The sequence below is a fragment of the Accipiter gentilis genome, chromosome 17 (genome assembly GCF_929443795.1).
Source record: "Accipiter gentilis chromosome 17, bAccGen1.1, whole genome shotgun sequence".
NCBI lineage: Eukaryota > Metazoa > Chordata > Aves > Accipitriformes > Accipitridae > Astur > Astur gentilis.
The window spans coordinates 25122677-25145225 of record NC_064896.1 but is presented as its reverse complement, the minus strand read 5'-3'; the positions used below and the strand labels follow the sequence as shown (position 1 = coordinate 25145225).

At 42.3% G+C, this 22549-nt stretch overlaps 1 protein-coding gene and 1 long non-coding RNA gene across 13 annotated transcripts in view; one reads left to right on the top strand and one right to left on the bottom strand.

The window, feature by feature from the left end:
- The window catches only part of LOC126047009 (uncharacterized), a 74203-nt gene extending 55636 nt beyond the window's left edge, over positions 1 to 18567 (bottom strand). For 5 of the 6 annotated variants that reach the window (XR_007508501.1, XR_007508499.1, XR_007508503.1 and 2 more), the window contains exons 1-5: positions 17077 to 18567; positions 15861 to 15967; positions 13831 to 13985; positions 2586 to 2663; positions 1618 to 1792 (exon numbers count right to left, since the gene is read on the bottom strand). This is a non-coding gene — a long non-coding RNA (uncharacterized LOC126047009). The remainder of the gene's footprint in view (positions 1 to 1617; positions 1793 to 2585; positions 2664 to 13830; positions 13986 to 15860; positions 15968 to 17076) is intronic. The other variant, XR_007508500.1, reaches the window with a different exon arrangement.
- Positions 18568 to 18672: 105 nt separating this feature from the next.
- Positions 18673 to 22549, top strand: part of ANO5 (anoctamin 5) — a 60664-nt gene continuing 56787 nt past the window's right edge. For all 7 annotated transcript variants that reach the window (XM_049819818.1, XM_049819816.1, XM_049819814.1 and 4 more), the window contains exon 1: positions 18673 to 18882. In XM_049819818.1, coding sequence (XP_049675775.1) covers positions 18880 to 18882 — 3 coding nt within the window. In that variant the 5' untranslated portion in view covers positions 18673 to 18879. The remainder of the gene's footprint in view (positions 18883 to 22549) is intronic.

Genomic DNA, 22549 nt, shown 5'->3' with positions numbered 1-22549 from the left:
AGTCTTATGGCGACATGGCACCCCAGAAAGAATCGAGTCAGACGACAGGACTATACAACATACATTGTGATAAAGTAACACCAGTATTCGTACCTGAATTTGGAAGATGGACACTTAGGACACAATGCTTGCGAACTCAGCAGGATCACTCAAAGCGCTAAGGCACTCAGGCTTAAAAATACACAGTAAGAGATCTTAAACTTGTAAATAAAATGTTATTGAAGAATACTCCTGAGAGAAAGTGTGGAAAAAAATGGTTGTCAATAGTATATTTTAAATCAATGAGCTGTTGTAGTATTGGAACTCAGTGATGCTTGTGCCCTTTCTGACATGACAGTGTTTGCCGCGCTTGCTTTGCCCGATCAGAGCCTGTAATCTTTGTTGTTGCTATATTTCAAGTTGCCGATGACACAGCCTGAGGAAGACTGGAAATACCTCTTTGAAACGCACAGCAGGATTTCTCAAAAATGAACCAAGACTCTCAGAAAACTCTGCCGCAGAACCAAAAGCAAGAGAAAACTATGCACGTTACAAGCATAAAGATATTCTGACATCTGGGAAATGCTCAGATGGGATTAAAATGGAGGGCAAATAATTGCCTAAAAAAAAATAAATCAGGTATGGACAAGAGACCATGCACAGATGTAAGATTCCCCCAGCTAAAAGTAACTATTTGTCCTCTATTGTTTTTCCCCGCTCATGTGTATCCAGCTTCTACAATGGCAGAAGGACAACTAACCACGATTCTTTGCCATGGTCTACATTAGGAGATACAGGAGTCACTTTAAATTATTTCAATTGCAGAAGATAACTTGTTGAAAGTAGACAGCAAAATTTTTCTGACTCAGATGAAAGGCTGGAGATTGGGGGAACACAAATTGATGATGATCTCAAACTGATGATTTCATGGTAAGGAGACAAATAGGAAGTCTTCTGTAGCACTGTGCTACCAGAAAATTAGGACATTCTTCTCACAAGGTTTTGTTGATATTTTATTTTCGGTGACATCTCTGAGAGTACCCTATGTGCAAAAGATGGAGCACTGCACTACAAAACCTGTCATGAAAAGCAATCCCAACCAATGCTGATTTCATTTAAAGGTAACAACATAGGAAAAAATTGAGCAAAAAACCGACAACCTCCTTTGCTATATGTGGAACCTTCTTGCCAAGAAGAGTGCTCTAGACATTTTTTTCCCTTCTTTCTGCTTTTGTTACACCTGTAAAAGAAGATGACTGCCAGCATGCAGCAATCAGTACTACTTTGTAAAACAGATGATAAACCAAACCTGGTTGCGATAGCAGATAGCTGGAACCAACGATGGAGGGGCTTTCCTCCAGCGCTGCATATAGATTGTCATAAAATATTTGAAAATGAAGCCTTAATATGTTTTACTTATTTTTGTATTTACTTACACAGAAGTTTAAAGTGTCAAGCCTTGTGACCCCCATCAAGAAAAACTTCAGTAAAACAGGAAAAGAACTGGTACCTCCTGAGTGATGCACACCACTAGTAGGTAAATTACAACTTAGCACCTCAGAGTGGTATTGTGCGAAGGCAATACATTGCCAATGCCACCTATAGACAAACTAAATTACAAAGCACCCAGGACAGTACCTGCAACACCCTTCTCTCGAACGGCTGGTCATTACCCAGGGACGTAGCCCGCTTGGCACGCAGATAACTGTGAGCTCTCTGCAGCAGAGACCATCGTGTTCTTCTGTGTATTTTTATTATGCGACACTGAGCGGAAGGCAGTCTCACTTCACCACTGAGGCTCTGGGACTCTCTGCTGCAAATATAAACAAACAAGCGCACCAAACAGCATCGCATGCAGCTCTGACATTTTTGACGGCCTCTTCTGGAGATAGAACCTGCTCTGTAGCTGACGGTCAATGCTCACTCTTTCCAAACATTTCCCTTAGCAGACTGAGAAACGTGGCAAGATTAGAGGGTTTCTACTGGAATTAGAATTATTCATCATCCTTGAGCCACCTCAGGCCTTTAAAGTATTTTAAACCAAAAGGGAGCGTTTTATTTTACACCGCAAAGCCAGCCCTACCCTCACCACACTAACAATCTCCAAAGTGACCTTCCATCTAACGCTCGCCACGTACGGGCTAACGTCAAATGCTAGCCGCCCCAAACGTACCCAAACTTAAACACCGAGCAGCATTTCACTCCAGCCAGACACCCGCCTTCCTGATGGCAACCGCCGGCGCGGGGCAGCACAGCGCCGCGCAAACCACCGCGCGGCGAGCTGGGGCCAGCGCACCGCGGGGCAGCGTTGGGATGACTGGCGGCTCAGTGTGAAAAAAACCAAGCCAACCCCCCCCAAAAAAACCCCAAGAGTCCCTCTTACTGAGGCTTACCTACCGTAAAAATAGTTTGAACTTTATCAGTGTGTATTTTGAAAGATACCTATTTTCACTTCATATACGCGCAATTTCATCTGTTCGCGCGCGCTCTGCGATTTCCAAAGAGTCACTTGCCAAAACAGCTTGCCTGGCACCGTGCTCGTGACAGCAGATGCCCATGCTAACCACAACAGATAATCCATGAGGGAGAGCGACCTCCACCCCTACCTGACAGATCCGGGTTAGCATCCAGACTCCGCCCGTGCTCATGCAGATGGATCGCGTTTTCTTGCTCGAATTTCTGGCCTGCGAAGAGAGGATTTTAAGTAATGCCTGCTTTATCTGCAGGGGTGCACGATGGGGACTCAGTCCCATTGCCCCAGCCAGGAGCGGGGCAGGCGGGGGGCACCTGGGCAGCCCCAGCCCCGGGCATTGGGCACCTTCCTGGGCACGAGGATGGGCTGAGGTCGGGTTGGGACATCAGCCAGGTTCATCTTGGTGGGGCCCATGGCCAAGCAGGGCAGGGCTGTGGGGAGGTGGGCAGGGGCAGGGAAGGCTGGTGGTACCCTCAGGATCCTGGCAAGTTTGTCTTCTGGGTTCTCATGCCTCAACATTCCACCCAAGTCTCAGGTTTCTCTTCTTTTCTACATTTATCAAGGGAAAGGAAAGGAACAGAAGCGCACCCATCTGGACACGGCTGGGCTCCCATGCAACACAGAGGGCAGGTCTGCGTCACGGCTGGTTCTTGATTATTAAACCTGACCGATAAAGACTACTAGGTTTCCTTGCCTGCCTAGTATGCAAATTAAATACTTTCCTATACCATCCAAAAAGAGCTTAAAGAAACCCTGAAGTGGATTAAGCAGCTAAGAAAAGGAACATTTCCTAAATTTAGCGGATGGAGCGAATAAAAGAGTTTTTAAAAATATGACTACGACTCTTAAAGCAGCCACGTAGGTCCTTAACTGTACCATTTCTAGGCTGCTCTGGCACCCAACCAAAGCCCAGAAATTAACGTCTTGCAATCAGAAATTTTTAGCACTTGTTATCTCATGTCACAAAATTATATTGAAAACACATATTTTAGTAGTCATGCTTAAAGCTGCCATTTTGCTTCCACTGCAGATAAAAACTTTTTTTAAAAATATGAAAAAATAAGAGCATGATTATATGGAGTAAGTATGCAGTTGGGACTTCAGAAATAGTCCCTTAATTAGTTTCCCTAAGATGATACCAAGTACCTAAGAAATAACACAATAAAATAGAAATTTAAGTCACTGGAAGGTTTGAGTTCTGGCAGGACTACTTTCACTTATTATAAAAAGAACAGAACAAATTTCCCAAAATGTTTAATGTCAGTACTCACAGTTCTCCTTTCACAACAGCAGGAGAAAAAAAATTGTCTAATGCCCAGAAATGACATCTGTGAAAAAAATCTGTGCTAAAAAGGATGAAAAGAACATCGAGTACAATTTATTCACAGAAATGCCCTTAATAGACTAAATTTACACCATAAAACCCCTTTTCTACCCAGTTTGTGTAATAAAGAAAATTATGTTACTGATACTAGTGTTAAACCGGCTTTGTGTGGTACAGTAAACCAGACTCATGCTATGCTAAGCAGATGGACACATTTCTGCTGCGTGCTAGGGACTCTATCAGTTAGCCACCCGAGAAAGTCTTACCAGCACATTCATCCCCGTCATCTAACTTTCATTTAAGGGCATGACTAAAATCAGTAAGTGAGATTTAAAAGGTTGAGAAAACAACCAGATCACCAGAACACTCTTTTGTTATACAGCCCATCTCCGATAGCCCTCGCCAGAGATTTGAAACCGGTGCTGCAGGCAGAGAGCAACAGAGTGAGTTCAGGTAGCAGCCATCTTCCTGGAACAGCTTTTGAAATTTCACTTGAGGAGGCACACAGCAGAGTCAACCAAATTAACATTTTCACCATTATTGACACTACAAGATTTATTACTCCCTGTTCAATTTAAAAAGATTCCCTGGGGAAATTTTTAAGGGGTGCTTGCTTTATTAGTTGTTATTGAGTTGGACCATTTGACAGCTTGTGGGGAATGTCTGAATAACAAAATCCTCGCTAGAAAGAGATCAACAGACCCCTGGTGACTGATACAGATGACAGTGATTTGATTTTAGCATGACGCATTTAGTTTCCATTGTTAAAAGAATATAGCAGATTAATTCATAGAATGAATAGTAACTATATGAACAGTATACACAAAGGAGTCCGACTAGGGCTGTGGTAGAACCTGGAGCCCTACAGTGCATGCAGCTCTCGCTCCCCTAGTAAGCGATAAATTTCCGTGAGATTACTATATAGAGCTGGATTACTGTGGGGAGGAAGCACTAGGGCTGAACCCTACAACTTCTACACTTGATATTCACAGAGTCACTCCATTAATTTATTACAGCGGCTGTGAAGTGGGGAGAGAAGGAAAGAGGGGAAAGGAAGATTTCTATCATCTTAAAGCTCACAAATAACTTTCTTCCAGCATAAATATAAAGAAACCATGAAACATTCTTTTATAAACAGGATTTTGAAACAATAGAAGCGCTCCGGCAAACACAAACACAGGGTATGAGAGTCACGCAGTTATGCAGTTTAAGAGGTATTCTTGGTATTAAAATACAAAACACAAGGTTAGCTAACGAGTAACAAAACAGAAGGTTAAGCACTGATAAGACTGGAACTATTTTTGTCTGAGGGATTATGAGATAAACAGAGAGAGTCTAGGAAGGTGGAGACAGGAAAGACCATAAGTTTAATGAATTCACCCAGACACCAGAGCATTTCTAGAACTATGCACAAAGACACCAGCTTCCTCTAATATGCTGATAAGAAGAACTTTTAGAAAAGCAGGAGTGCATCAAGTTTACACGATTACATCATTGGCATCGTTTGCTAATTGCCATTACCCATAAGTCCTTCATTTTAGATTTAGTCACTAGTCGAAAGTTCTATTGCTGCTCTCAAAATAGCTTTCACTTTCCAGAGAAAGGGTTGGTGAATATTCCTGTTATACCAAGAAACAGTAGGTAGAGGAAGGACATCATGTTCTCAGAGATGGTTGAAATCAACTTATATGAAGCGTAAACTAAAAGCTGAAGATTTTTCAAAAGGACTTAAAATATGTCCTTAAAAAAATGTCTCAAGAAGTCTGAGGTGTTTCAATTCCAGATGAAGTCTCTGCTGGATGGGCAGCAGCTATACGTATTCTAGACTGAGAACTGCACTGAGTTACCTTTCTGCCATGGTTCCAAAAATGCCCTAGACTCAAGTATTTCTTTTCCACCCCCTCATACCCCAGCAAATGTATACTTCTGGCGACCTGGTTGATCATCCCTACAATTCCAAACTGCAACCACAGAGAGCCTGAAAAATTACCATGTGAAGGAAGTAAAGGGGTTTTATTCAGTCTGTGAGCATTTGGGGGCGTATCAGATCTGAATTGTCTAATCCTAGAGTTCACCCAAGGCTTAACACGAATCGATCATTAACCCCACATCTGTGCTACATACTGGGCTTTGGCAAAAAGGTGTGCCAGGCAAATATTCAGATTATACAAACCAAAGGAAGCCTGGAATCCGTTTATCCAAGCACACCACAATTACTCAGCAGGGAGAGCATTTGTCCCACTGTTTTTCTACCCATCTATACTTTGCTGTGTACAGCTACTGTAATTACACTTAACCCTCTCTGTGTTACATATGCTAATGTAATTTTCTGTACTGTGTTTGAGTCATCCATAATTCACGCCGGCCTTTCTAACAGAAAGCTTTATGCCTGTGGGGCTGGAACACAGAGTGGATTTTCCAATATGCCCAATGAATGCCCAAACTGGTGGATTACAGTCAGTTTCCTTAACCTTGACTCTGTCGCCAACAAGACTATAGAACAAAACAGTTATAGTACCCAGAGATTCCATGGGGTAGGAGATGTTCACAAGGAATAGCTCTAACTCACCATTTCTGGTGATCTGGCATTTCTCCATTGCCAGGTTAATATCTTTGTCATTGACCTACACAATTACCTTGTGCTAATTTTCTCTTGTTTTGGACAGAACGAGAGAAATCCATTTTTATAGAACAAAAAGAGTCTCAAGAATAGTAAACTTCTTTCTAAAAGCATCAACTTCAAGTGATTAACATTAGCTGTTGAAAATCAACGTTGGACTCGCAGTTTGAATAATACATCTGTCGTTCCAGGTCTGAGACCAAAAAAGTCAGTGACTATGAATCTCTAAATGGTGGCTAAAATAGACAGAAAAATTATCGCTGGGTGTTCCCCAAATGACAGCTTTTGCACATCTTCCTAACTAGTCTGCTTACAGGAGGAGCAATTCAAGGGAGCTCTGTGAGGTACTGCAATGCAATTCCATCCCTTACGCACTGCTATATGCTGTGAAAGCCAGAGACAAGGCACGACTACTTCTTGAAAAGCATTTAACAATGAAGGAAAGGAAGAATACACTTCTTCACATTAAACCAAATCAAAATACCATGTTCAAGAGCCTAGCCACAGATGACTAAACCTAACAAATTGGATGATCATATTATGGTGGGCTACAGCCATGGGTATCATACGGCAAGAAGTATCCTGCAACCAAGGAGCAGCACGTAAGATCAGCCTCACTGAAAGAATGATTGATTGCAAGCAAAGAAGAAAGAAATTACATAGGATAGCTTTTTCTGGGGACAGTATTCTTCTTTGTGCTCTTGAAACCCAAGACAAAACCTCTGGGAATGTAAGATGCTAATTTAAAAGAAAGGAAAATTATTTCTTACTTGTCATATCAAACCCTTATATAAGAGCATTTCCATTCACTGTGTAATGTCTGTAATGCCTAAAGATCTTCTCAGTTATACTTGTTTTCTGATTGATTTTCCTCATCTAAGAAAGAGATACATTGCTATCTAAAAAATAATGGTTCTGATAAGCTTTTTCTCTTTTTCAATGACATTATAACAGTAACTAAAAATCTTGAGCCATTAACTTTAGTGCAAATTTTGTCTGAAAATGGGCAAACTGAACATTTCAGGATTAGGTCCATAGAATTACACCATCATTAGATTCAAATAGCTAAATAGTTATTCACCATGAATGATACTGTAACACTTCCAAAGGAACTGCGCTGGGAACAAAGGACGACAGCATCAGCAACAGCCCACACTAGTCTGATGCTGAAACTTTTTATATATTCAGATGTTAAATGTCAAATACGTGCAGACAATGAGACAGGGATGCATTCAAAGGTGACATAAAATACTTGCTGCTCCCCAAGGATAACTGCTGGACACCTGGAGACTACTGTGACAGCACCTATCCCCTGAACCAGCAATCTCTGTTCCAGACAGCAGGAAATCTAGATTTGCTAGGAAGGAAAAGGGAGAATATGTGCCTGTGAAGGAAAAGCGGAAGGACAGCCATGGAAGCAACAAAAATCCTGTACTGTTGCCATACCCTCATTGCCTTCTTAAGGGAAAAGCATAGAAACTCCAAGAAAAGGAAAAGCTATCCTGAGCTGGCTGGGAAGAGAATGATAAACGAACCTGAGGGTAGGAGGGAAGGCTGATTAGGAGAGGAATGGAAGAAAGAGGGATATCAGAATCAAGAGGAAAGGGAAGGGATCTGGAGGTGGGTGGGAAGAGCTAGGTAGCACCAGCGGGACAAGAAGAGAGAACAGAGATGGAGAACGCAAAGGCTCTGGGAAGTTTAGTTACATGCCACAGGAATCCTTGGTAAAAAGAAAGTTTGGGAATCACTGATATAAAACACTGTACACGATACTGCAGTAAACCTACATGAATTATTATTCAGATTACACATAATTTTCACTCTGTGTAGAAGTGTGAGCCTGTAACAGGAAACGAACAAAATAAGAGCTGCAAAGTGTGAAAGAAAGTAGAGGGGAGAACTTGCTTTTCTCGGGTTATGATTTTTACATACAGATAGGAAAATGTTTTCGTCCTGAAATATTAAGAAAAACAATGAAAAAAAAAGAGAAAGTCTCCATTAAAAAAGAGCACCTTCTGGATTAATATCTTGTCCTGTGGTTTGCCTTACCTGTTGCTTTTCCTTCTCCCAACCACACTTCCAACATCTAAATCTTTATTTTAGATGTATATGCCTAATGACCCCTAGCTAATCCCTAGCAGTATACTATATTGAGTATACCTGTCACATATAAGAATCACCACCCTGCCAACTCTGGTATCTAAGTCTCACCCAGGCTCTGTACTAGGAGATATCTCTAGATGCCTCTTGCTATCAGAAAAAGCCCTTACTTCTAGTCATGTCCACAACACAGCAGGCCCACTGGAAGATGGTCTGGAAGTGAAGCTCCTAAAGGACAAGGCTGACTAAACCACATCAAAGCAGTGCCTTTTGAATTCACAAGAGTGAAAAATGAGGAAAGAATTAGCAGGGGAATAGGTTAACTTTTTACAGCTGGGAGCCATTAAATTGCACATGAGGTAGTTCAAGTTTTAGGATAACCTAGATAGGTACGAGGTGGGAGGAACCAAGGTACAAACTTAGGTAGGAGAGAAAAACTAATCTAAAGTCAGGTTACTCTGGCAGGAGTTAAATACAACGCTATTATGAACCGTAACACTAAGGCAATAGTGAATCCCCTACCTCCTTGTGATTCCTGCTGGTTACTTTGCATTTTGAAGCAGCAAAACGTGGCTCCAGCCAAGCCTTTTGTTTGGATTTGGCTCAGATATGTCTACGCCCCGCTGAACCAACTGATTTCACTGTGAATTGATAGTAGCTTGAAACCTGGAAATTATTTGTTGTACAAAGCCAAGCTCACTTGGCCAAGTTCACAACAGGTATAATAAAACTAAGGAAAGTCTTTGGCACATTTTTCATACAACTCACCCAGGACTCTATTTCCTGACATAGCCCTTATCTGCTAGCTAAGCAACTTCTGAGATGTATAGTGTGAAAACATGGAGCAATGTTCCTCTTGTTGATACTTTTATCATTGAAACTTGAGTTGATAGATTATCACTGGACTGTTTCAATCAAAAATAATGATGAGTAGTGTCAGGGGGAACTGTTCTGGAAGAGCAGTTGGTGACAATACTTATGCCATCACTACCTGGGCCTGGTTTTTATCTGAATTAAAATCAGCGGCGAAAGGGTCAGTGTTAGGAATCCACTCGGGGAAAGTTTCAAATCTGTCTTCTCATATAGTTTGCAGTCATGGTGATTGCACGCGATGCACCACATAATCACAATGTGTTTCAGAGTTTCTTGTGAGAGAAAAGCAATAGAAAGAATCACATCATTCTGTGTCCCAGCTCTAAAAACAATGAATGATACCAACAAGAAAAAATTAGTAAAAGCTTATGGGCAACATGTGAAATGGCTTTCTCAAAAAGTAAAAGAAGGGCTCCTGAAGCAGCATGGGACACTGACTATATTTCAGGAAAGGACTGCATAAAAAGTTGCTGGTCTTTGGAGGAGGAAGCTCTCTTATATGATTTAGCAAGATGTACCATAGTAAAAGAATACTAATAATCAATTCTCCACTGTCTGATAACACCGCTAAATTAGTGTTAAGAAAGGGTGATTAAAGCAAGTGCTGCAACTGCTGTTGACCCTGACAACTTATGCAGTTGTGCTGAATTAGAGAAGATGAGCCCCAATCTAGCAGCAAAGCATGATCTTGAAAATTAATTCAGAACAAAGATTATCCAATGTCTGGTTAAAAAGCATTATAACAGAAGAAGAAGAAGAGATTTTAAACATGAGTTCTGGGGCATGCAGATAGAAAACCAATGATGGACTCTTAGACCGTTAGCATTTCTTAAGGGCTGTGGTATGGAGGTGCTAAGCCATAAGCAGACAGTCAGACTTACTATTTAAAAATAGCGTGGATGCTCAGAAGTGCAAGGTAAAGAGAAATGCTCTGCCTGTTTCAGCTTTCATTTGAGCATGACAGGAAATGTGTGGGGAGGATATCAATTTTACAAACAGAAATGGAGGGATGAAGCTTAATAACTTCATTACTTTGTGAAAGTCCAAAGGAAATGAAGAAAAAAGCTGCAGCAGGCCAAGGCAAGGTTAGCCGATACAGATGGTGCCTCACTGGGTAATGATTGATAAGATCAGCGATTACTGGCAGTTTTAAAAAATGTCATTCTATTTTAATTCTCAGTATGTCAGACCCAGGAAAATTAAATCACATCAGAAGCCACAGACCTATTACTGAAAGGCCAATTTTTATGAAACTTTTCCTGAACAATTTTAACAGAGAGATTAACTAAAGCCTACTCCATTAACTTGAGTCAGACAAGTTTTAGGAGAACATCAGGCAAAAATGGACTAAGAACTGTTGTACTTACAGATACTGCACAAGGCTTTGCTTGTATTTCCAAAGATTGCTTGGCAATCAACAGAGTAAATGACCTTGATATTCATAGTAGTAATATCATTCAAGACTTCTCTCAAAACATGCAGATGTGCTTTGAACTGAAAATTGAAGGAGCATCACTTGTCTTAATTAATCTAGGGATGGATCAGGAAAGCCGGTGTTACCCCTCCTATGTAAAGTTGCATTCACTCCTCTACTGGACCCGTGAGAACTGATGGGGCAGGTGTGAGGTGATTCGGAGTCAGACCACTACACTTGCAAATCCTGATGCTGCAGCTTCTTCAGTAACCCGTGGAAGGCCATGAAGGAAAATATTATGATCACTGAGTCCTTGTGCAATTGACTGGTTTTAAAAGCCAGGCCAAAAAGTGCTGTGTGTTTTATACCAGCTTATTTCTTGATTCATGCACTATTCAAAATTGTGAAGCAAGGACTATGCCTCTGAAAAGCTGACTATGATTGTGCTGGAAAACTGTGAGAAAATAGAGGACAAAGTTTGACCCAAGAAAAGGAAAAGTTATCCTAGACTTAAAGGTCTAGCTTGAAAAAAACCCAACGGGAGTTCTTGAAAAATAGACCTACTAATATATTTGCAGTACCAGGGTTTATGTACCAGATCACACTTTCTCTCCTTTCCAATACAGAGGGCTATCAGTGAATGTCTGTGTGTTCATCTTTTGTGTTTGATGATAACAACAAGCCCAGTAATTTCAAGCATTTGACAGGTATGCTAATACCAGCCATCTTAGCAGACTGACTTACTGAAGATCTAACTTAAAGGGAATCATCCAAAACTATATATTGTGTGCTCATTAATAGGAGAAGTAATGAATTCAACAATCAGGAAAAATCTTCACAATTAATGCAGTAAGACTTGAGGATTTCCAAAATGATCCAATTAGTAATTACTGGATAAGTAACTACCATGCTATCTTTTTGCCTCTTTTCATATTTGAACTGAAGTGTGAAACAGTACAACTTTTAAAATGAGGGAAACAAGAAACAACAAAGGAGACTCTTCCTCATATATTATGCACTCGAATGGATATCCAAGAGGCACAACCAGTTCGTCTTCTGATAAACAATACAATTTACAATTCATAAGAAGAACTATATTATAGACAATAGCAACGATCTCAAGAAAAGAGATTTGACTTTTATTAGAGATGGCATAGCTCCTCTTAGGAATGCAGTGGTTTGACAGGAAAGGAAAATTAACATTCTGAGAGGCAGCCACCGAAAAAGGGTTCAAATGGCAGATTTGCTCTACAGAAATTACAGAATTGTGTGCTGGCCTATTTGTGTTACACTTTCCCTTTCCTACCTGAAGCCAGAGGTAAACAGCAGAAAAAGAAATCGCATTGTTAGCACTGTTAGGCCTCTTTGAAACCAGATGAAACAAAGCAGCACCTTGCATTTTGCCGGCTTTTATCTATTCCCCTGAAATTTTAAATATACTTCCCAGCCATTGAACATTTTAATTTGATATTGCATTTTTCTTATTTATTGCTTCTATTCTTTTTCACTCTGTTCCTCACAGGCCCTGCTTTTTCTTGTTCAGAATGTGCACACGAATTGTTATACTATGTTGATTTCACTCTACTATTCATACTTGCCTTACTTTTAAAGTACTGGGTTTTAGAGACATCTTTTCTGCTTAAGTTTGTCACTTTACTTTTTGCCCGATTCTTCTGATTCTGTTTGATGTGGCTGAGGGTGCCCGTGCGTTTCACGGCTCCTGCTCCTCCTGGACACTTATCCTGTTCACAGAGCTCACACAACTGATCTGTATGCCCAGGCTGAGCTGCCCTGACAACTTTGCACAAGGGTTCCCCTGGGTGGGGAGATAAAAGCTACGTTATTCAGACAGGATCCAAGGTAGGGATGCATGAGGGCTAGAGACTGAGGAAAGGCTGGAAACCATAAGGTCACTGCATCTCACGAGGTAGGAACACCTTGCCTTATTAATATGCATATTGAAGGACTTCTATTTTTCTAGAATTTTTGACAAATATAATTTTTATACACATTGTAATAAAGTATGTAAACAAGGACAGTTAAAAATGTGCATATCCAAGAGATGCAGAAGTCATTAAAAGGCGTGTACAAAAATTTTGGTTAGCACAAATTTATTTGTGATGACACATAATACGATTTGTGTATATCTCATACGCAACTGCAGTTTTTTGTTCTCTTGTAATTTTATGGTACCTTTATCATTCAGTTCTGCTTTATTGTCTAAGCTAAATATTTTTTAATATTTTTGCTAGAGCTATTGAGCTCCCAGTATCATTTCAGTGCTGTGGCTTTCACACATCAGCCTCATTTACTCACGCCACAATCCTCTGTTTTTAATAAAATAATATAATTCGACTTTGTTTTATCTATTTATCACTCTGAGATAATCAACAGATATAGGTAAAAACCAAAACGAAGCATGAGGTGTCAGCAGCGCTAGTTTCACAGGAGAAAACACTGTTTCCACCAGAGGGCACTAAACCCTGAAATATTAAACTGTCTGTAAAAGGACAAGAGAGAAAATGGATGGTTTCTCTAGAAGCACATAGGAATTTACTAAGGTGATGCAACTTCTTAACATTGTCATTTAAGTGCCTGAACTAATGAAGTGGCCTTATCCCACCCCTACCACATTCAATAATCTTTCACGTGAGCATACCTATCAGTGCACAACCCATCCGAATTAAATACTGATCTTCACTTACGCTGTTTAGGAGCAGTTTAACAAAATCAATGGAACTATATCCACGGAGACACGATGAGAGTGAAGAATCACGCCTCTGACATTGTTAGTCAATAGATTTTGTACTTATTCAAGTATCCTTAAGATCGTCTCTACCAGCAGGAAAGAGATGAATTCTCTCTACTCCCCAAAACAAACCAAATTAAATCATCTTTTTTTGTGGTTTCTTTGGATTATTTTTGTAAGAAGGCTTTGAAGGCAGCTGCAAACTGGTCAATCCAGTTATGGGAGCGTAACTGCAAGATTACAGAAGTAAAATGTCTGCTTGTGCTTGAAAAGGGATACAGGCTTCTGTTAAGATTACCTTGATTGCCAGCAGCTCTCAAAATCTTGGTTGCTCACGTAGAGGGCACAGAGCCAGTGTCCCCATCTCAGGCTTTCCTCCTCCAGCAGCCAGCACCGCCGGGACTGGGACGTGGCTGGGCTTAGCTGGGACCGCACCCATCCAGTTTCCTTGCCCTGGGGAGCATGCAAAGCGGGTAGTTGATTTTAGTTCTAGTGTTGCAAATGTGTAATAACTCCGGCCGAGAAAATGGTAGATTATAGTCTGTAAAGTCATCTGTTTGTTCAGCCATCATAGGTGTTATTCTTACCTGCACCACTCACTGCAAACAGCTGACTAACTGAAAAGTGATGCAGTAGGAAAAAAATGCAGTGCGTAAAGATGAACTTCTGCAAACTATGTAAAACTTTTTACTTCCTTTGAGAAGCGTTTGCGTTCTGCTGCCTTTTACCGCAGCTCTTTATGGCACTCTCTTTTCATTTCCTGACGGCTTTAGGGCTGTGCGGCAGCACGCACAAAGAATCAGCAGTCTCGATATAAAAATTCGAATGCCCATCCCATCAGCAAGCGTAGCTGTATTTCTTAGTGCCTGACCCTGGAGCGGTATTCAAGCAGCTGGGTTTAGCCTTAGGAACTGTGTATAGGGGGAGGGGAAGAGTCAGATGTCAAACAACCTCTGTGTAAAATGCAGAGATCTCCCACACTGCAGGCATGGGTTGAAACTTCAACCGATGTTATTGCCTGGCATACAGAAATAGTGCTCCCTTTCTGGTGCATTTAAAAAATATATTAAAAAAGGCCTGTGATAACTGAATGGCAGTTTTGGGTATCATAATGCTGGATTTGAGCACCTAATTTCCATTTGAGTCCCACGTTACCTTCCTAAGCCTGTTCGGTATTCGGCCCTACTGGTCTCTAAAAGATTAATTCCTTTCCAAATTATGCTATTACTTATATTCTAAAGGGCTAATTGAAAGAAATTGAAAGAAATCAGTTAGCTCTTCAATTAGAAAGCCTCAACAGTCTTTAATTGGTTGACAACAGCACACTCTTGCAGCAACCTTCGTTTCTGGGATGCAGCCTGTGTGTGCTGCAATCTCAAAGCAAAGCGACGGTCCATGGGGTTGTTCAGCCACCAGAGGAGAAAGAGCAGGCTGAAGAGGCTGGGAAGGAGATGCAGCGCTTCCCTTTTGCTTCTGCATCTGTCTTTTGTTATTTCTAACTGGTGCTCACAGTCTGATCTGAAAACTTAATAAAACTCTGAAAATATATATAAAAGTTTTTGAAACAAAAGGAGTGTAGGCAATACACCTACCTTCAATAGCAGAAAGTTGCTGCACCTTCTGATACTATGACATGGATATATGACATGAATAGCATAGGGAATCCTGAACGCATATGTTATTTGAACTACTTATAGGCAGGTCCCCACGTGGCAAATGCAAAAGCTGTATATATTAGATTCCTTGCCAGAGGATAGATAATAGAGAATTAATTTTTTCAAAGCATCTAACTGATAGACATGAAAGCTCCATTTTCCACACGACTTAGGACTCAGGGTCACATTTTCAAAGACGCTTTAGTGCTGAAAGGTTTAGACAGTCTTCTCACAGGACTTTCAAAAGTTGGGATCTCAGGTTGCAAGTTGTGAGTTTTTTGAACAGGCCTGGGGGTACCTACCTGAGACAATGATGGGCACAGACATCTCTTTGAAATCTGGCCATCCAATCCCACCAATTTTCTACGTTTAAATAATAATTTTTTACAATATGAAGGCCTGCAAATCAGTTCCAATCTTTTGAAAAAGCCCATCAATGGAGAGCAAGACTTTATAAGGGCTACAAACTATTTGCTCTCCTTTAACACAAACAAAGGATTACGCTTTGCTGCTGAACATCCTAAGTGTAATCACTGCTAGCAATTTTTGGTGATGCTTGCTACCTACACCCACAGCCTTCTAGGTATTTTTATTATTTTTTGGGTTATGTATACACTGTATTAGAAACAGTGTTTGAACTCCAGACCACAAAAGCAGAAATACTATGGCGTACCTGGTTACTGTATTGATATTTCAGGAATAAAATGGTCCTGCCGTTGTGTGGTTCCCCATTTCCTCTTTTGTTCTGGCAGGCCCCGTTGCTTGCAGCGATTCATGGAACTGAAAGCCCAGAAAAAAAGAAGATCAGTCAGTTTATCAGGTTGATCTGAGTCATTTTATCACCTCAGGATCGATCAGCAGTGAAAACGCAAGGTGGGAGGGAAAAAGGTCTGTGCCTTTTGAAGGAAGCGTGGTCCTGGATTGCTTCGGCATATGGTGAAACCACCGAGTCAGACGATGGCTGCTTAAACTCTCAATATACAAGATACCTCAAGGCTGGGTCTTGCATGGACCTCCTGCGCGCCTGCCACGGGCACGAGGCCTTCCACAGATAGCTCCTTCGGGGAGAGCAGACTTCAGTCCCCTCCCTAACACAAGCCACTGTGTAATTTACACAAATTCAGTGCCTCAACAAACCAACTGCAGAGATCTGCAAAATCATCTTTGGCATCCCGCATGTGGTACTTCCACAGCTTTAGGTATGGTCGGCTTCGCCGCCGCACATGCTGGGTGGAGCTGGGAAGGACGAGCGTGTAATTAGAAGGCAAAACCCAGCCATGGCCGCTGCAATTCTTGCTGTTCCTGGCTCCTGTTGAATGCTGGCTCTAATTGCATCTTTTATGGGCATAAAAGCATTTATCTGAGATATATAATGCTGTGAGGAAATTAAAGGCTTAGAAAATACAGCTTTTAAACTGAACCTTGTGACCTGGTGCATTGTATGCAGTTACAAGCTGTTTAAAGGCATCCTTTGGTGCGCTGTGCCTGTTCTCTTTGTTCCTGCCATCCTGCATCGTGCGATTAAAACCCAAGCTAAACATTTCAAACTTTGGAAAGCAACCAGACACATTTTTAGGTCTTGCTTCTGACTAAAAATACACTTCTCGAAGCAGTAATGCTGCACAGTACAAATAAAGGCCTAATACTGTACGTAGACCTGAAGACAAGCCCAGCACCTTAACTGACTCACTTTACTTGATTAACTTTATGATTAAGAAATCCTGTCATGAAACCACTGTTGCGTTAGAGTTGCCCAAGTAACAATAGTCGCTATCAGTTTGGTGCATAAAATGGTTACTTAGGCAGTAAAAGCTGAATATACAGGAAGTTAATGCAAAAGAAGGCCTGAGATTATATTAACGAACAAAAATTATGTGAAATACACCTACCGAACAGTCTGTTGGAATAGCTCAGATTATTGAAGGAAGCGATGAGGATATGGGGCTGTTTGAGACATGGAAATGGCGTCAGCTCTGGGAGAAGGGACAGCAGCTGTGACTGGAGCCTCATGTCCTCCCCGGCACCGCTGGGCTCTGGTCCTGGGAGATGCTCTCTGCTTCAGAGATCCTAGATGCAGCCAGGCTGAGGGACCAAGACAGCATTTCTTTTCTCTCTCAATCCAACAGCTGGAATCAAAGACTTAGGTTTCTTCTGCTGCCTTTTCCTGCCCCATTCCCCCTTCCTCAGGCTTTATTCTTATTTCTGTCTCTCTCCCGGCTACTACTTAAAAAGAACTCAGAATCGTTAGCCAAAATGTTTTTGCTAGCTCTGCATCTGCAATCCAGATAGCAAACAGCATTATTCTTTATTGCTGGACACCAGCTTAAATTTGTCATAGAGGAGGGAGAGCTGCATGCTGCTCTTAACATCCCTGCAGGATCAAAAGTAAGAGCAAATTTATCCTCAGGAAACAAGAATGAGTGACTGTACTGGTTTTGGCTGGGATAGAGTTAAATTTCTTCATAGTGGCTTTTATGGCACTATGGTTTGGGTTTGTGATGAAAACAGTGCTGATAACACAGGGATGCTTTAGTTATTGCTAAGCAGTGCTTATGCAGCACTCAGGACTTTTCTGTTCCTCAGACTACACCCACCAGCGAGCACACTGGGGGTGCACAAGAAGCTGGGAGAGGACACAGCTGGGACAGTTGACCCCAACTGACTGAAGGAATATCCCATGCCATATGGCATCATGCTCAGAAATAAAACTGGTGGGGAATGGTGGCTGGCAGGGGCTGCTGCTGCTGAGGGACTTGCTGAGCATTGGTCTGTTGGCAGTGAGCAATTGTTTTCTTTTCCATCACTTGTTTTTCTTGGGTTTTATTTTCCTGTTATTTTTGTTCCTTTAAAAAAAAAAATTATTAAACTGTGTTTATATCAACCTATGAGTTTTCTCAATTTTATCCTTCAGATTCTTCACCCCCCACCCCTGAACCCACTGGGAGGGGAGTGAGCTGTGGGCTGTATGGGACTTAGTTGCCAGCCAGTGTTAAAACCACAACACCGACCCACATAGGGAATATTACTGTACCCCACTTCCCTTCTCCTCTACTCTCATGAAAGATCAACTCTTATAAAAGATGCAGGGAAAAAAAAAAAAAAAAAAAGACAAACCCTTTGCTCTGTCTAAACAGACAAAATTGTACAAAGGGGTTGCTTTTCCCCTCTAAAGGCGCTTGCAAACGCTCGAGCTTTAATCCATAGTCACGTTTTGGATGTTTTCCCAGTTCGCCTTCCGTCATTCCTCTCCACGTAGGGGAAAAGCAAAGGGTTTAATGGAAATTTTACCGAGGCAAAGACCTCCCACCCACCCCCCTCTCGGCCAGCGCCAGGGCGAACGAGCCGCCCCCGAGCGGGCGCGGTCCCCGATCGGGGCGGCCGACGGGCGGGGGACCCGCCCGTCGGCCGCCCCGATCGGGGACCGCGCCCGATCGGGGGCGGTCTCCGGTGTCCCCTCCCTTCTCCGGTTTCCCCCCCCCCGGCCCTTCACTGCGCTCCGCCTCTGCGGGCAGTGCGCATGCCATGGGGCGGCAGCCCGGCCCCTGACTCACCCCCATCTTCTCCCATCAGCTCCCGTAAGGCGAGGAGAAAGAAAAAAAAAAAAAAAAAAAGAAAAAAAAAAAAGGCGGCCACCATGAATCGGTTGGGAAAGAAAGCGAATGAGACCCTTATCGAGATGAATCTGTCTGCGGATGGTAGGAGATGGGGGGGGTGGCGGGGATCGCTGCTTTGTTTCGCTTCTTCCCCCCCACCCCTTCCCCGGCGGGGCCGGGCGCGGTCGGGGCTGTCCGCCCGTGGAAGTGTCGCGGGTGGGAGGCAGCGGGGGGTGGCGAACCTGGTGGTGGTGGTGGTGGTGGTGGTGGGGCCGGTTCTGCCCCCGGGGCTCTGCGGGCGGAGGTGGGATTGATCCCGGCTGATTCCTGACGCCCCCTCAGTCTGGCTTTGATCCTCCGGCTGCCGCTGGAAGGAGCGAACAAACACGTTTGCGTGAGCCTGAGCACAGTTCGATTAGGTCTTTATAAACCCCAAGTAAACCTTGAAAAAAGTGGGTCCTACAACAGCACGCTGCTCAGAACCAATACTAGAGATAGCCCTTAACTACTGTTTTTAAACACACTCCAAACGCAAAGGTTGCCTTTGCCTAAATGGCAAACTTGTAGCCTTTCGCGAAGCCCCAGCTGGGTTCAGTCGCTGAGACCGTCACTGCAAGAAAGTTCTGAGCAGACCAGGTCACCTCGCTTGGGCAGGTGGGAACAGCCCGTCTCCTGCCTCGCTCCATCCGAGATGCGCCGGTGCTCCATCCGAGATGCGCCGGTATTCCGTGGGCTTTGCGTAAGGCCTCTGCACCAGGCCGGTGGGTTTGTGTTGGAATCTTGCTTTTATTTTTTTTTTGCGATAGCCAGGTTACGGTTTCCAATTCTTGTCAGTATGTAATGTAACTACTTTTGATAAATGTGGTAATATTCTGATTTCGTAAAACAACGTGACGCAAATGCCTAAGTGTGTATTTATCAGTACCTCAGCTGGCAACGTGAATCAACAGTCAAGATGTAAGATAGTATGTTGATATTTTCAGAAAGATTCTGTAGGTATTTAAAAACAAAAGAAAAATGCTGACCTATAAAAATTTCTTTTTGGGAATCGTGCTTTGCCATCAGTCCTGGAAGTGAAGATCTTAAAGCAGGAAAGAACCACTAAGCTTCTGGTTTGTCTGCTTGGCTTGTATGTTTTCCCTCACAGCTTGACTACACTGTCTCTTTTAGAAAAACGTATAATACCATTTTAAACACCTTGAGCACTAGGGTAAGATCACGATTTCCAAAATCTTTGACAGTCTTGTTTCAGAGGAATATGACAGCAGATAATGACCGTGAAAATTATCCAAAAGAAGCTGTTGACAATGACAGCAAGGAGCGGTGCCCAACTGTGACGAGGCAGGCGTCCGCAGCAAGTGTCAGACAAACGTTTGCCCTCTCTGTGAAAGCCCGGCGGAGCTGGCAGACTTGCTCAGGAACCGAAGCAGATGGGTGTTACAGCCTCTTGGCCAGCAACGCGTTTCCAAAGTCTTGTGGGGAGGCGTGAGTCATTGCCCGTCCCGCTGCCTCTGAGCGGTGAAAAGTGCTTAGGACTGAGCTGTCTAACCGGTGGTTGTTCTGCTGAAGTAGAGGAGACTAAAAAATAGTTATAAAATACGCAATAACCATTGAGGGAGTGATGTTAGAAGTCAGGATTGTAAACTTAATTCCTCAGCATTCAGTTTTCCCCTGAGCCTCTTGTGGTTGTTTTTTTTATAGTCATAAACATCAAATATAAGGAGATTTGAGGGGTTTCAGTGAACGAGGACGATTTAGTAGGGTTTACCGTACAGTAGCACAAAACTGTCCATACAAAATCTTGCAGCAGTTCAATTCATTTTTTTTAAACAACCACTTTTCTAAAACAGAAATGAATTGAATATGGGGTAAAGCGAGTAGACTTTTTAAAGTTTCTGTTAATTTGTTTTCCTAGAACCTTTCACGGTTAAAAAAAAAAACCAACTTCCTTAAATCATGGTTTAGAAAAGTTAACAGTATGCACATATTGCCACCGGGACTTCTCGAAGATCTAAACATCTGCGTTGTGCTTTTAAGGAAAAGATAGCCTCTTAAGCAGGCTCCAAGCTGTAGATGTGTGACGTGCACGAGCAGGGGCTGTGTGAGTCAACAGGAGCAAGGCAGAAGAAAAAACATCTGCTGCCTATTTTCCTTAAAGACGTCTTCATATTTGGATAGTATGTGTGTATTTAATGCTGGTTTACTAGTCTTTTTCATTAAACTTGAATGCTGAGGAACAGGTTGTGGGGATGAAGAACTACTTACCAACAGCAGAAAGTTTAACTTGCCGGGTCTGTGTTTAGAGACCGTGTGCCAAAACTTCTACCTTGAAGGAAGCTTTCTGGCTTCCTGTTGAATTACACCCGCATGAGGTAATAACTTCCATTTTCGTGTGTGTGATTGTGCTTTCTGTTGGAAGATGTGTGGCATTTACCTCAAATATTAAAAATGAAGAAAATTGAACTTGCAAAATTGGAATGTAAATATCAGAGGAAGAAGACCACGGTATATTGTTAGGAATGTTTCTTTATGTCTAGGCTGTCTTTCAGCATTTTTTTTCCAGCATGAAATGTTAATGTTACAGTAGCTGTGTTGTGGGATATATCCCAAGACTGTGGATCTTCTGGAAACTCATAATTGGCTCCGTGCTGTGATTTGAAATACGCTGCCTTTGTACACAGGGCTCCCCTTCCAAAACTTCCAGGAGTCCCGTTTGAACTCGAAATGCTCTAGGACTGATCTAAATTCAAACGCTTACTTAGGCTGGTTGTCACCTTGCTTGTGTTCCCTCTGGGAAAGGCAGCAAAACATCGGGAAAAGCCGATGGTGTGACTTCGGAACGGCGCTTCTGCCGGTGTGTTGGCTTCTCATAATGCCTCAACATTCAAATACTGCTGTCATTAAATATGTGAAGTATCATTCTATTAAATCAGAATTATTATGATTCATACTAGTAACATAAAATGCAGGCCTCTGTTCAAAGCTACATCTGTCTCTAATTACCGAAGCAATGTATGTAGTAATTTCTGATCTATTTGTGGCAACACTGAATGGGATATCGTGTTCCCGCAGGGCTAAAGCAGAGGGTTTGTTAATGTGTAAGCTTTTTTAAAGATTATACCTAAGTAATAAAATAAAAGCTCTGAGAAATTTAGACATAGCTCAGCATATAAAAGGCAGGGGAGAAAATACTCCCTTAGCCCAACCAACGTGTAGTTCCTGAGTGGAATTTCTTTACTGGCTGCGATGCGTCAGTGCGGGGGCACAGTGTAAATACAGGTTGGTTAGGGGAAGGTAAAGCTCCTTTTAAGGGAAGACTCCAGTTTGTAGTAGGAAAGCCTGCTTTTGGGAACTGAGATCAACAACTTGCATAATATCACCTTATATATATTTTTTGTAGACATGCTGTGGTGTTTTTAATGAGAAAATAAACATCAAGCTCATTCCACCACAGCTGTTAAATACAGATTTTATCCGGAGATTGTCTCAGTTAAAAAAAATAATAATTTGCCCTCGGACTGGTGACAGACTTATAACACTTTGCTTTTAGATGAGGACCCTGCATATGAGGTTTTAAGTCACTCTGCAGCCCTGTGAGTGGCAAAGCAGAGCAGCTCCCAAGGAGGAATTAAATCTCTTGCATGCCTTCTTAACCCAGTAGCAATTATGTGGGATGTTTAAGCCACGCTTCGGAGAGCTGGGCGATAGAGCTGAATTCCCTCAGGAGAACTGAGTGACTGTCCAACCCATCGCAGGTGAATGCTGTTGT